Source organism: Carassius carassius, chromosome 15 (genome assembly GCF_963082965.1).
Source record: "Carassius carassius chromosome 15, fCarCar2.1, whole genome shotgun sequence".
Lineage (NCBI taxonomy): Eukaryota > Metazoa > Chordata > Actinopteri > Cypriniformes > Cyprinidae > Carassius > Carassius carassius.
In genome coordinates, this window is record NC_081769.1 from 30,083,515 (window position 1) to 30,098,510 (window position 14,996).

The 14,996-nt window shown below is 36.9% G+C and overlaps 1 protein-coding gene across 1 annotated transcript; it reads right to left on the reverse strand.

The window, feature by feature from the left end:
- Positions 1–10,235: 10,235 nt before the first annotated feature.
- Positions 10,236–12,702, reverse strand: LOC132157846 (proline-rich transmembrane protein 1-like). The gene is made up of 2 exons (XM_059567114.1): positions 12,248–12,702; positions 10,236–10,526 (listed from the first exon to the last, which is right to left on the reverse strand). Exons 1-2 carry the CDS (start codon positions 12,566–12,568, stop codon positions 10,377–10,379), a joined length of 471 nt encoding a protein of 156 aa, XP_059423097.1. The 5' UTR covers positions 12,569–12,702; the 3' UTR covers positions 10,236–10,376.
- Between the last annotated feature and the right edge of the window lie 2,294 nt (positions 12,703–14,996).

The following is a 14,996-nucleotide window of genomic DNA, read 5'->3' on the forward strand; positions in this document are numbered from 1 at the left end:
ACACACTCTCTGTTTAAATCTATATTAAAAACATCTCTTATTATTTTTTCAAATAATGGATCTCATAATTTTGGACTGCAGATATATCTGATCAAATGAGCATTATTATTCTTTAGCTTGTGTAGCAGGGTGGGAAGAGATTAATATAAGACCCTAGGAATACTAAACAACCCTAAGGTTTTATCAATATATGCCACCCCTTTAAAGTGAGGGTAACTAACAGATTAACAGATTTTTAGACACACAGGTTCGTTACCAGGTACGGCAGCGACTAGAAGGTATTAATGCACATGCTTTAGGTTTACAATTATCAGAACACTTAAGACTAAAAATATAGCTCAATAGAGCTAAACAACGACTCAATACAATACACACAAAACAAAATGACTAAAACTTACCCATGGCCAGGTAGGCTAGCTGTAAAGTGATTTATTGTTAACACACACACACGTGAGGCAAGTGATCACAAGGGGCAGTCCAATCTCAGTGCTCCAAACACCACCAAGGCTCTAGTACAGCCAGCCTCCTGACACTGGGCCAACACACAGAACACCAGTTATATAAAACATGCACAGTGCTTAAAAGCAACAAACAATTGTCACATAATAGCAAGCAAACAAAGCAACAAAACAGCAACGCAGTCTTAATGTCGCTCCATATAGGAAAGGATCGTCCCAACCACCATAAGATGGAGCACTCCCAACAGACATTGTTTGTCCTGCTAAAATAAACTATTAAAAACTTACTTAAATTAAATCACTTATTTGGGACAAGTTAAATGGTTGATCACAGAATGAATCTTAACAGCTAACTCAATGACTTGACAATCATATTCAGGTGAATAAACCAGGTGGAGGGTAATGACAGCCTACACACCATCGCGAAGTTGCGAACAAGATCCAATTCCAACTACAATAAGTAAACAACATCATTTGATATGCACAAGTTCACGTCACATTTACCAAACAGCTAAAAACATACCTTTTAGGTAGGTAGGCGGAAGCCCACACGCCCCAAGGGGCGGAGCTAGCAGTGACGCATCCCAGGTGGCCTACTCCCAGCCCTTATATTACACATACCTGGTGCTGATTGGCTGTCATTTTAAATGCAGGGGAGGGAACTTAACCAATCTGCCACACTTGGGTTAAACTAATTAAATTTACTTGGTTGAAACAGCAGCTACACTAATTATGTCTCTATTTGTTTCTCTGTTTTGCCACAGGATTTACATCCCATGGTAACTAGGATTTTACAAGCTCCAGTCTGGATCCAGAACACCTGAGAAGAGATGATGCTGACCCTCAGAGGATGCCAACCCTGAAACAACAAACACAACTACCAAATTTTGCTATAAGTTTTGATAGCATCATATAATAATTGCGGTTAATAGAGTTCATTATCTGTTTGATTTTGTCTTTAATTGATTTTTCCGTACATTTCTGCCATATGTACATAAACTGACAGTCACCACTGATAAGCTACTGCTAAATATTGTAGAAACTTAATTTCTGTAAAGTTGCTTTGCAACGATTTGTATCGTAAAAAGCACTATACAAATAAACTTGAATTGACTGAGCTGAACTAAATTGAATAGATGGTGTTGCCCATGAATCTGAATGACTCCACTGTTGTTACAGTGCTGTTCATGATGGTAAGTTGGGGGAGTGCAGAGGGGTTTCTCCTCAAGTCCACAGTCATCTCATTCAGGTGCTTGACACAGGGGTCTTGAGATGTGCAGTCACTGATTTACAGGGAGAAGAGTATTGGGGAGAAGACGCAACCCTGAGGAGCTCCAGTACTGATTGTATGGGTGCCAGATGAGAATTTTCCCAGCTTTACTACAGTAGCTGCTGTCTGTCTGTCAGAAAGCTGGTGATCCACTGACAGACAGAGGTGGGCATGGAGAGCTGAGTTAGTTTGGACAGTAGGAGGTGTGTAATGATAGTGTTGAAGGCCGAGCTGAAATCCACAAACAGGATCCTCACATAATACCCTGGTCTGTCCAGATGCTGTATGATGTAGTGCAGTCCCATGTTGACTGCATCGTCCACAGATCTGTTTGCTCGGTAACCGTCTGGGCCTGGAGCCTTTCTTCTCTTGTATTTTCTGAAGACCAAAAATCAGGAGCCAAAAACCAAGAAACAGGAACATCCCACCACTTGTATACATACTTTATCAGTGGAGCATGACAGTTATATCCTGTTTACATATTGTGACCACAAACACAGCTTAAGCTTTTACAGGCTATTAAACATGCTCACATAGCCTTCTTGGCAGTCAACTCTATCTAATTTTTAGCTACGAAATTGTTTAAAGTGCTATGTAAAGTTAAAAAAATATTAGTTATTACTGCTGTATTCAGTGTTCACTTAAGAATTGAATCACTCATAATACGTGGGATCAATGTGGGGGATTTTTATAATGCAATATAGAGTAAATATTTTTTTGAAAAAGCATGCTCAAATGGTTCTGCATTAAACAGAAATAATAACCTACTACTATAGACATATATATATATATATATATAAATACAGTCAAGTGAAAAAGTTAGGAAATCCTATTGAATTCTATGGTTTTCCTTATAAGGACATAATACTAATAATAAAAAAATTTGGAAATTAAAACCTCAGTTGAACAACAACACAAATTCATGAGAGTACAGTTAGAAAAATATGGGACAAGTATGGCATGTTTGGAATGCTTGCCAGAAAAAAAAGTGTTCTTGCAAGAAAAATTCTTCTATCTAAACAAACATGGCAGCAAAGTTGTATCTGAATAAACCATAAGACTTCTTTGAACAGATGAGACCAAAGTGGAGATGTGTGGCCATAATGCACAGCTGCACGTTTGGTGGAAACCTAACAAGCATATCAGCACAAAAACCTCATATCAAAAAGTCACACGTTCTGGTGGAGGGCAGATGATTTTGGGCTTGTTTTGTAACCACAGGACCTTGGCACCTCACAGTCATTGAGTCGACCATGAACTGTATAACAAAGTATTCTAGAGCTAAAGCTTGGCCAAGATTTGGTGATGCAACAGGACAATGATCCCCAGCATCCCAGCAAATTTTCAACAGAATGGCTGAAAAGGTTCTGCGATAGCAAAAAAAAAAAAAAAACCTGGAACAATGTTGTAAAGAAGAGTGGGCCAAAATTCTTCCAGAACGATATGTGAGAGACTGCTAAAGTCATACAGAAAATGATTACTTCAAGTTATTGCTGCACTGTAAAACCCGACAAGTTAACTTAACTCAAACCGTTTGAGTAAACAGATTGCCTTGATTTAAACCATGTAAGTTTTGAAACTTTGCATTCAAGTAATTAAGTGATTAACTAAGTGCTGATTGAGCATTAGTGATGAACAGCTGCTGTTAACAAGTTATGTTAACTCAAACCGTTTGAGGAAACCGATTGCCTTAAACCATTTAAGTTGAAAAAACTAACAGTTATGAGTACTCTGAACTTAATTCAGTTGAGTTCACTGAAAGAAGATGTACATTGCAATTAAGATTAACTAAGTGCTGATTGTTAATTAGTGATGAACAGCTGCTGTTAACAAACAGAATCACTGAAGAAAAGAGAAACACAAGAACTACTACAACTGACTTCAAACACAGTCTTAGATGAAATCAACTGAAATAAAATACATGGAATCTCTCAAGATCTGATTAAACAACCCCACAAACAGCATCACCAGCTGCACTTATTAATAACCAGACTGACTTTATTTCTGTCAGACGTCTACAGAAGATCTTATTGAGAATGAACTAAGGTTTAGATGTTGATTTATTGTTTCATTTGAAGTAACCATGTTAGAGATCAGTGTTTGCTTTAGTTGGGCTCTTAACCCTTTACTTCTGTCTTTGTGTTTTCTCTGGCTGTTATAACCGTGTGTTTCTAAAACACATTTGTTGTAATTCAAAAGCCCAGAAGAAATGCCATCAGGTGCCAACCTGTACCTAGGTGTATGTTGTTATACTTTATATTGGTGATGATAATCATCAATTATTGTACTGCTTGGAGTCTAATCTCTGATGAAATAGGTGTTGTGTAATTTTTTATTGATTATAGTAAATGGATGCTAAGGGCCAGTGGTTCTGTGATAATCAGATAATACAAAGACTTTCCAAACAGTTTGGACTTCTATGGTGTCAATTAGTCACACACAGACATCAATAATCAGCATATGAACCTCAACAATGGTGACCATTAAAAAAAAATGCTGCAGAGCATGCTGGGAGCCATGGATGAGTTCTGTACTTCAATAGTACCCAGCATGCATTGCAGCATGTTTTTTTTCGGCACCATTGTAGAGGTTCATATTCTGATTATTAATGTCTGTGTTTGACCAACTACTGGCATAGAAGAAAAATGTATGTGTACAAAATGTTTAGAAAGTCATTTTTATATTAACTGATTATCACAGAACCACTGGCTCTAAGTGTCATTTTTTACTAGAACCACTTCTACAAATTACACTACACCTACTTCAAAGATAAGACTCCCGTATGGCTCAATAACTGTGAATAATAATGAATAATTATCATCACCAATATAAAGTATAACAACCTACACCTAGGTACAGGTTAACACCTGATGGCATTTTTTCTGCGCTTTTGAGTTACAACAAATGTGTTTTAGAAACACACGGTTATAATAGCCAGAGAAAACACAAAGACAGAAGTAAAGGGTTAAGAGCCCAACTAAAGCAAACACTGATCTCTAACATGGTTACTTCAAATGAAACAATAAATCAACATCTAAAACTTAGTTCATTCTCAATAAGATCTTCTGTAGACGTCTGACAGAAATAAAGTCAGTGTGGTTATTAATAAGTGCAGCTGGTGATGCTGTTTGTGGGGTTGTTTAATCAGATCTTGAGAGATTTCATGTATTTTATTTCAGTTGATTTCATCTAAGACTGTGTCTGAAGTAAGTTGTAGTAGTTCTTGTGTTTCTCTTTTCTTCAGTGATTCTGTTTGTTAACAGCAGCTGTTCATCACTAATTAACAATCAGCACTTAGTTAATCTTAATTGCAATGTACATCCAGTGGTGTCAAAAGTATTGACATTCATTACTTAAGTAGAAGTATAGATACTAAGGTTTAAAAAGACTTTTGTAGAAGTTGAAGTATCAACTCAAGCTTTTTACTCAAGTAAAAGTGTAAAAGTACTGGTTTAAAAAACTACTTAAAGTATAAAAGTAAAAGTAATGTAAGGGAAAAAAATGCCATTAAGAACAAAAGCTTAGGCCGCGCCACAGGGGCCTATTGTTCACTACCCCAACTCCTCAAAAAAACATTATTCTAAAAGCCATAGGCCATAATGACTATAATGTTATATTAAAATGTTCATGTTGAAAAATTTGGGATGCACTAGGCCAGTGGTTCCCAAACTTTTCCATTCCACGACCCACCTAGACAAGTGTAATATATTTCACGACCCACCAAAATATTAAAAAAAAAAAAAAAACAACGAGTGAAATTACTTTAAACCTAATCTTACTTAAAATTTTTATGACAGAAATTAAGTATTTAAGAAAAATAACCATTTTATTTTAGAGTACAACTGAAAATTTCACTACAAATTTACAAGTTTTAATTTTTGTTTACTGGCGTTAAAATATGTAGTGTCCATAAAAACGTGAAGCAGGCTCACTCCAGTGAAGTGTGATCTGCGCTGCTGTGTTTTGTTGCATTCATGATCCTTCCGTGTGTGTCGGCGAGAACGGAGCACAATCCAACACTTTTTTAGAAAAGCATAAGAAGCAAAGCAGAACTATCTAAAACAGTTTGGAGATTAAAATAATTGTGAAATAGGTAAAAAAAGACCGATTGAACCTTTTAATGACATTGCTCTGAGACCTTCAAAACACGCAACGCACACGGACTTAATTGCAATTTGAAAATCACACTAAGGATATTGCAGTTCATTATTAATGTTGGTGGGCTATATCGTTGTGATGAGTGGGTTCCCAGTTCCCGCCTCCTTCTTCCTGTGATTGTGAAGATTTTAATGTTTTACACTGGTGCCGAAGCCAGGGAGGAAGGAGGGGCGCGCTGCCGAAGATCCTTCGCCGCTGGGGTGAATCCGCAGTGCCATCGAGCAGGGCGAAGGAGTCTGCCGCCGAGGGTGCTCGATGTGGTGGGCTGGAGTGAGTTGCCGGGGGGGGGGGGGGGGGGGGCGAACTCACTCCAGCCCACCGCCTCGATGACTCCTTCGTGGAAAGAGGTGGGAACCGGCGGACAATCAAACAAAGTTTTAATAACCAAATAAACACAAAACAGCGCGACAGCCCCTCTCGGATGACTGCCGTGCACAAATAAAAAACAAACACAAAATAAAACCCAGGCCTGGTCCTCTCTCGTCCTTCACTGTCATCGCTCCTCTTTTGTATCTTTCCGATCTCCTCCGTGGTTCTTGAGACCGGTGAGTGTTGCTCATTTCCCAATCACTCCACCGGCCTAGCTCTGTTCCCATGGCACTAGGCCCCGCCCCACTCGTCACATTCGTGCAGCCCTAGACTGAACTGTGTTAGTGTCTGTGTGTCATTGAAACGCAAAATTAGCTGCAGCCAAGTGACTTTGTGCGACCCACCTTGTTCCATTCCGTGACCCACGAGTGGGTCGCGACCCACAGTTTGAAAACCCCTGCACTAGGCTACCTGTTTCAGCCGCATATATGCCCATTGAAAATAAACGTACTTTAGTACAATGCAAATACATTAAAGAACTAGAGATATGATGACTAGTTGCTTAGGGTGACCATATGAGCCATTTTCCCAGGACGCGTCCTTGCCAGAATTTCTATATTGCCTAAAACATCCAAAGTAGTTTGACCAATAACATGCAGTTATGTTACATAATCAACCAGTCGTGGCGTGTGATAAGGTGAGATCTACAGAGAACGATTAGAGTAATGCAAATACATGTACATGTTAGGTGTTTGTTCGTTCATTCAACTTGAAGCGTCGCTGCGCACCAATCATTGTATGACACTTATGAATGCCATACAATGATCGATCTGCAAAGCACAAACAGCCAAAATCTGGATATTTTAGGCAATATAAAAATCCTGGTAAGGACGTGTCCTGGGAAAATGGCTCATATGGTCACCCTATAGTTGCCTATAAGTATTGTTATGGTGCAAAAAGTCAAACTTCAGAGGCATGTCATCAATAACCTTTAATGGAATGTAAGTGTACATCCAAGTTTAGCTTCAGGAATCTGCGAGGGCAATGGACAAGAACATTGGTGGAGGCTAAAAAACAATTAGCCTTGTATGGTTGTCTATATACAAGAAAGATTATAGTGCTGTCAAAGTGAATGATTAATCCAAGTGATTAATCAAAAACTAAAAATTAAAAAATAACTCATAATCCTGATACCTTCTTGATTGATAGCTTCCTGTATTTGCTATGTCCAGTCTGTGTGTGAGGGGGGGGGGGGGGGGGTAACGAGTTACAAAGTTGGTATAGCCTAACTTATCACAACATTGTCAATCGCGTCGTCAATCGCAAACGATAATTTATTAAAACGTCTCGCTACCGAACTACCTACAGTAGCTTAATTTGTGGAGGACGAAGAGAAAGCACCCATTTGGTAAATGAGCCAGTGAGAAATAATCCAGTGCCATTTCGATACTTTTAAAACGGTACCGGGTGCCTAAACGGTGCCTGAACCGATACTTTAAAAAAAAGACTGACAAAAAAACTATGGATAACATTAAAGAACATTACAAATATTTAAAATAAATACATAGCTTTCACTTTGGATGCTCTTATTTCCCAAGTTATGCTTAATCTAAGGCTAATAAATGTATTCCATAATCTGGGTCATTACTTAATACAAAAACCACACATAATGTTTCGACTGTATCTCTGTCACTCACTCTGATATTTAGTTAAGAAGAGTGCTGTCTGTCACTGTCTTTAATCCATTCTGTGAATGACTGTATGCTCATTCTTTATAAAGTAGCAACAGTCGTTTGTAGAGTACTGTGCAAAAGTCTAAAGGCACATTAGTATTTTCACCCCAAAAAAGGGTTTTAAGCCAGTTATTTATATATATGCTGTAGTGTGTCAGTAGGAAATATCAGTTTGCCATTAATTTTATTAATAATCTAGTGCGATTTTGAATGCACAAGCAGTCTGACAACGGCGAAATGAATGTTTGGAAATTTAAACAGATATTTTATACTGAAACAGCAAAGTATATAAATAACTGGCCGAACACCATTCTTTAGTGAAAATACTAACGTGCCCAAGACTTTTGCACAGTAGCTGGTGTATGTATAAAGTACGTACGATTAAATTAAGTATATTTAAATAAGTGTAAGTGTTCGTTCATATGTGTTAAGGGCTAGATTTTTGCTGGAGGAAACAGCTGTTTAGTGATGAGCGGTGAACGCAGCGAAAACTTTACAGAAGATGAGAAACCGACTGCTCCCTCGTGACCTTTTGTAAACTGTATTTATGACAAAGAACTGCACAGATACGGATATTCTAACAATCTTTCGATGAACACATACCTTGTGTCCTCTGTGTTTGTTTCCGCTCGCACGGTCTGCGGATTGAAGAGCGCGCTGAAAGACGGAGAGGAGACCGGTCTGACGCCGGTTTCATATGAAACTTAAGGGGACTGACTCTGAGGCGATCACAAATTTGTATACAGTTTATGGAGCTAAATGCTACAGCCCCGCTAAAAAAGCCTAGCGATGCCCGTGCTTCTTGTGTGCATTTCGGAGAACCAGGACAAACATTTCAATCGATCGCTCAGGCATTTAAAAGGCACCGAAATCTGCTTCCTCTTATTCAGTAAGGTGCATACCGGTTCCATATCCAACCTTACTTTTAAGAAATATATTTTTTGATAAACGAACCCAAAACTGGCTATGTCCTGGCTGGAGTGTGACGTGATTTGTGTCATGTGCAGGTGCGATGGATCGCGTACAAACCAATAGGGTGTCGGAATGGTATCTGTTTATACTTCTCATCCAACCACAATCAAATTCACTCCATCCGGATGGCGCGATTTGTCTGGATAGTTTTTTTTTTTTTTTTTTTTTGAATGATGACCAGCCAGAATGAAAACAAGCCGAAATGAAATAGCAGTAACGAAGCTATTTTTAAAATGTAAGGAGTAGAAAGTACAGATACTTGCGTGAAAATGTAAGGAGTAGAAGTAAAAAGTAGGCTAAAAAATAATTACTCAAGTAAAGTATAGATACCCCAAATTTCTACTTAAGTAATGTAACGAAGTATTTGTACTTCGTTACTTGACACCTCTGTGTACATCTTCTTTCAGTGAACTCAACTGAATTAAGTTCAGAGTACTCATAACTGTTAGTTTTTTCAACTTAAATGGTTTAAGGCAATCGGTTTCCTCAAACGGTTTGAGTTAACATAACTTGTCAGGTTTGAGTGAGGCTGTGTCTGAAGTCAGCTGTATTTCCTTTCTCTCTTTTCTTCAGTAATTCTGTTTGTTAGCAGCAGGTGTTCATCACTAAACTCAATTATCACTCAATTAATCACTTAATTACTTAATTGCAATGTATATCTTCTTTCAGTGGACTCAACTGAATTAAGTTCAGAGTACTCATAACTGTGAGTTTTTTCAACTTAAACGGTTTAAGGCAATCGGTTTCCTCAAATGGTTTGAGTTAACATAACTTAAGGATATCTGTTTACTCAAACCGTTTGAGTTAAGTTTACTTGTCGGGTATTACAGTCAAGGCAATCGGTTTACTCAAACGGTTTGAGTTAAGTTAACTTGTCGGGTTTTACAGTGTGCTAAAAGTGGATCTACAGGAAGCTGAATCATAGGGTGTCCTAACTTTGTCACACACAGCTTTTCCATCTTGGCTTTATTTTTGTTAATCAAATGACAGTGTGATTGTTAGAATTATGGACCTGTTTTGGTGTTTCCCTTGCCCATATGCTCTGTGACCTAGTTTTCCCTCATGTTTCATTTTGTCAATTAATTTAGGTGTGTCCCATTAATTACCCTTGTTTATTTTACCTCCATATGTTTAGTTCTGTATTTAAAGTGTTGTCTGTCCCTTGGTTCCTTGTCCAGTGTTTTCTATTCTAGTGCTATGTGTTTGTTCATGCATGCCTTGTTACCATGGTAGTGGATTATTAAAGACTGCTATTTGTGAAACTCCTATCTATCCATATATAATTTGCACAGCTACACAATATATTTAACATAAGCAAAAGATCTGAAGAACACATTTAAACATTTTATATAAGTTTATTTAAAACATACAACAATGATAAATTGTGAAAGTAACATTTAAAACACAGAAAAATTAATACAGAAAACATCAGTTTGTTACAGTATCTGCATCCAACCATGTTAACTCTAACAGCCTTTATCTAGCAGTCAAAATCACAATCTGACTGATGATGATCAATACAACGACAACGAGGCCAATACCAAGGCCGAGGTGATTCAGGATGAGCGCCGTTTTGGAGTTCTTCTCTGCTAATTCTCGCTGTCCTGCGAAGTTGGCATCTCGAGTCTGTGAAAACAATATGAAACATAATGTCAATCATTTCTGTTCTCATTTCTTTGAGCCAGTGACAGCTGGAGAAGTTTTGAAATTAAGGTGTAAACTTCACTCTTTGCGAATGGATTTTCGTAGTTCTACATTTAATGCTCCATTTACATTAAATGAAAGTAGTACACTGAATGAAAAGTTGGTGTATAGAAACCAGTGGTGGACATTAACAGAGTAGTTTTACTTACTGTAAATTTTTCATGAATCTGTACTTTACTGGAGTTGTTTTATTTTGAGTAACTTTTACTTTTAACTCACTACATTAAAATTTTACTACATTAAAATGCATAAAATTGTACTTTTTACTCTACTACATTTCCTAAAACTTAACGTTACTCCTTATAATATATCAGGTGCTCCGAGACACAGAAGCAGTGTCTAATTCAAGAACAAACTGATTATTTTCAATGTAAAAAAAGCCTGAATTTTAAGTTTTTTCTTTTTTTTGGCAGAAACAGGCTTCCATATGTAAGACAAAGAATTAAGCATGACATTTTTAAGTACAAAGACTGAAATTGTATTTACTTAAATACAATATTCAGTTATTGAGCAAATTAGTTGTTTCTGCAAGCTAATTTTGCTTTACAAAGATACTACCTGTTACTAATGATCTTTCTCTTGGTTTTTGGTTAATGAAACAGTAGCCTACATGTGTACTGATTTTTTAACTGTACTGCAGATATTACTTATAGAATTTTTATATAGAATTTGTACAAATTTATGTGGTATGCTATGCTTTTGACTTATTATAGTAATGTTGCTGATTCACAAAGAGGCACCGCTTAGTCAATGGTCTCTTGCTACATATTTTCGCTGAGGATGAAACCCATAACTGCCCCTGTGTGTAGCCTTTACTTGAAAACATGCTGTTAAATTTACAAGCACTTTTTAAGGCAACAAAAAATAATTTTCCTAGTTTTAATTTTAGTGAAATACAACAGTTCGGTACAACAAGAAAAAGTACTTATAAAATTATATATATATATATAAACAACGTCCGCATTACACAAACTGGATCAGTTACAGGGAAGCTACATGAAAGATCTTGTGGTTTCTATAATGCCTAAATATACATATACAGCGTAATCTTTAACAAGCATTTGACCTATTTGGTAGTCAGCTTTATCTAGTTTTATGTAGTTATGAAAGTACTTGTTCACTAGAATTATTTGGGCAGTGAATCACTCATAATGTGTGGGATCAATGTAGGGGATTTATTTTTAAAAGCAGGATAGTTTCAGATAATATGTCAACCACATAGAAACACTTTGATGAGTGAGTAGCATACCTATTATTGATAATAAACAGTGACACTTTACTTGGGGGGGGTGGGGGGTGGGGGGGGCATAAGACTGACGTGACATGTTTTTATTTTTTATGCATGTTTATAACAGCTGTCATTCACTTAGTTATGTCTTTTTTCATGCAAAGATGGCATTGTTTGACCTAGCCCTAACCCTAATCCATAACAAAGACATTTCAAACAATATAATCTTGAGCGAATGACAGCTGTCATAAACATGCATAAAACCTCCTTCATATTGATGTCATGTCATGATTATGAAGGTGTCATGTCAGTCTTATTCACATCCCTTCAAGTAAAGTGTAACCTAATAAACTATTAATCAACAGAAAAAAGGCTAAAGAGCCATACAACTGATTAAAGAAAAATATATACTTACAGAGATGGAGTAAATGAGTGCAGCAATGCCCAGAGGTAAGCAGCAGCACAGCATGGTGAAGATGGAATAGGGCAGGTAATCTGGCACTGGATTGGCCAGTGGAGCGGGGGTCACAAAAACAGCAGGCTGTACAGTGACCGCAGGCTGTCCTGGATATGGCCCCTGGGTGTACGTGCCCTGGGGGACCGGTTGGTTTGGAAAGGCGGGAGGATATCCAGCAGGATTGTGATGGTATGCTGGTGGTGGTGCTTCTGGCATCCCTGATTTCTCAGATGAATTTGAAGACCCTGGAGGCTGATTGATAGAGTGGCTGGGATCCATTCTTTTGGTTATTGTTTTTTCCTTTGCCTTGTAATCTGCAGCAAAGTATGTAATACTGTACTCTGGTTCAGTCTTTTATGTGGTGATGAAAGTAGCCAGCGAATGGGAGCTGAGTTGTAGGTAGTTGGGGAGGAGTAACAAACACTTTTCCACTATTTCCTTTAAATTCTGTGACTGCAGGCACCATCTTTTTAGTTATACGTTTACTCTGATGAAATACATGAAATGTAAGAGGATTATTTCACCACACCCGAACATTGTTCTCGGACATTTTCACAATGAATCTTCCTCTTTTTAATCTTTTTCCTCATTCTCCTGTTAGCACTGCATTAAATTTTTTCATTGCAACGTGGGTTATAAACTCAACCTTCCCGTATTTTAGAAGAAAAAAGCTCCTAATTAAATGAGAAACGACTTCTTTAATGAAATGTTTTTTTTTTTTTTTTTTTTTTTACAATTGAATATTGATTTAATAAAAAAAGTTACCTGTTTAGTGCCCTATTAAATGTTTTATTTTATTCCTACCTTATGTTTTGTTACCAAATTCTGTGTTTTAGAGTGTATAATTATTAAGTTAAATTTATTCTTACAATAGCTTTATGATTTTTTTTTTTGTGCATTTACATTTTTCTGGTTATCAAATTAAGGCATGAAACATTAATTTATCTTTTCATTAATGAAAATTAAACAATTTTTTTGTATGTTTAGCAAATAAAGGGGATTTATAATGAAAACATTGAAGAAATATAGTATGATAATTCGTTAAAAAAATAAGGTTTTAATAATCTTAGTAGTAGTATTATGTTCATTCTGTTGAACAATAGTAATGTCTTCAAGTTAAACAAAAACTTTATTTTGACAAGTTGGCATGAATACGTCACACATGCTTCAGTAAGCTATGTGTGTAGTAAACAGAACTGTGCGTCTGTGCCATTCATTAACACAGAGACACGCAGAACATTCATATTTAAAAAGTCTTTTTGTGTCTTTATATTTACAAATGCTAGCCCATACTGCTATTTGTTAAAAGTGTGATGACCTACTTTTGATGAATTCATCTAAACTTTGGCAAATCCTGTGACATTTTGTGTTAAACTGTAAATCCTGTTTTCCTAAGTGGATTCCGTGATTCCGTCTGTTTTTTTTTCTTCTGCATTACAGAAATCACAGAGCTCTACTTTAAATAAATAGCCTAAAGAAAGTTGGTTTTTGAATTACAAAGGAATAAAATGGCTATAGAAATTCTAGTTCTAATTTAGAAACAATAATTTTGAGCCTCACTTCAATTTTGTATGCCTAATATGCAGAGCTGGTGTGCGTTTCCCAAAACCATAATTTCCCATTGCCAACCAACTAAGTTGCTAACAGGTTAGCAACTATGGTTTTGGGAAACGCACCCTTGGATAGTAACTAAGTAAATTCAGGCTACTTGATTACTGTACTTGATTACAGTACAATTTTTGAGTATCTGCACTTTATAAAAGTACTATTTTTCTTCATTACATTTAAAAGAAAAAAATCTTCCCACATCTCTGTTATGCTAATTCCAGCATACAGACCACTTCTGAAACTCGCCAAATTGGTTAAAAAAAAACTCATCACAATTTGGCATATGATGCTACCTTAACACTACAGGACTGCTTTCATTGCACAGACTGAAACCTGTTTGAAGAGGCAGCCACCTACAACAAGTCCCCAGGAGTACACTGAAACTATGAGTGCTTATATAAAAAAGTGTATTAATGATGTGTCAAATCAGAGGACAGCAGAGGTTTCTGGGCTGCTAAAGACACATGTAGCGGAATGACAATACAGCTCAACTTGAACTTGAAGTTGAACATGCCACTTGAACTTAGGCAACAGCAATCTGTGACAACACAATAAAGATACTTTTAACCTGCTAAAAAACATCTGTTTTGGTTCTGTGAGTACTAAACTAAGTTCTCATTTACACACAAGTTTACGTTAAAAACACACGAGTTACAAAAAAAGTAGATCATGTCTGTGAAGGTAAACAGTTGGGAAATAAACTGCATGTTTATTTTAGATCTGTGTGGCAGCAGCAATATACAGTTAATAAATCAATAAATGCACTGCTCTTTTGTCTCCTCTGAGGCTGGGACTCTAAATAATGTTCTGTTGTCATCAGTGCAGTCAAAGGCAGAACAGTTAGCGTGTCTTGCTCAAACATTTACCATGGCATTAGAGCTGGTACACCGTTGTAACCTGTAATCACTTCCTATATGAACAACAGATGGCAAACAGAGGTTTAAACACCATGAACAAAATCGATGAAATCAGTCTAAATGCTGAGAGAAGATATTTTAAATAATTTTTCCAGGTCAATGGGACCAGAACGTTTATGCTCATTGCTGAATAGGACACTGATGGATGACCCACATGATTTTAATAGTAGGAGAATATCCAC

What these genes read in the sequence shown, in the direction of transcription:
- LOC132157846 (XM_059567114.1), bottom strand. Translation starts at nt 12,568, where the DNA reads ATGGATCCCAGCCACTCTATCAATCAGCCTCCAGGGTCTTCAAATTCA. An exon ending in CACTCATTTACTCCATCTCT is followed by an intron (nt 10,527 to 12,247) that starts GTAAGTATATAT and finishes TTGTTTTCACAG; the next exon opens with ACTCGAGATGCCAACTTCGC.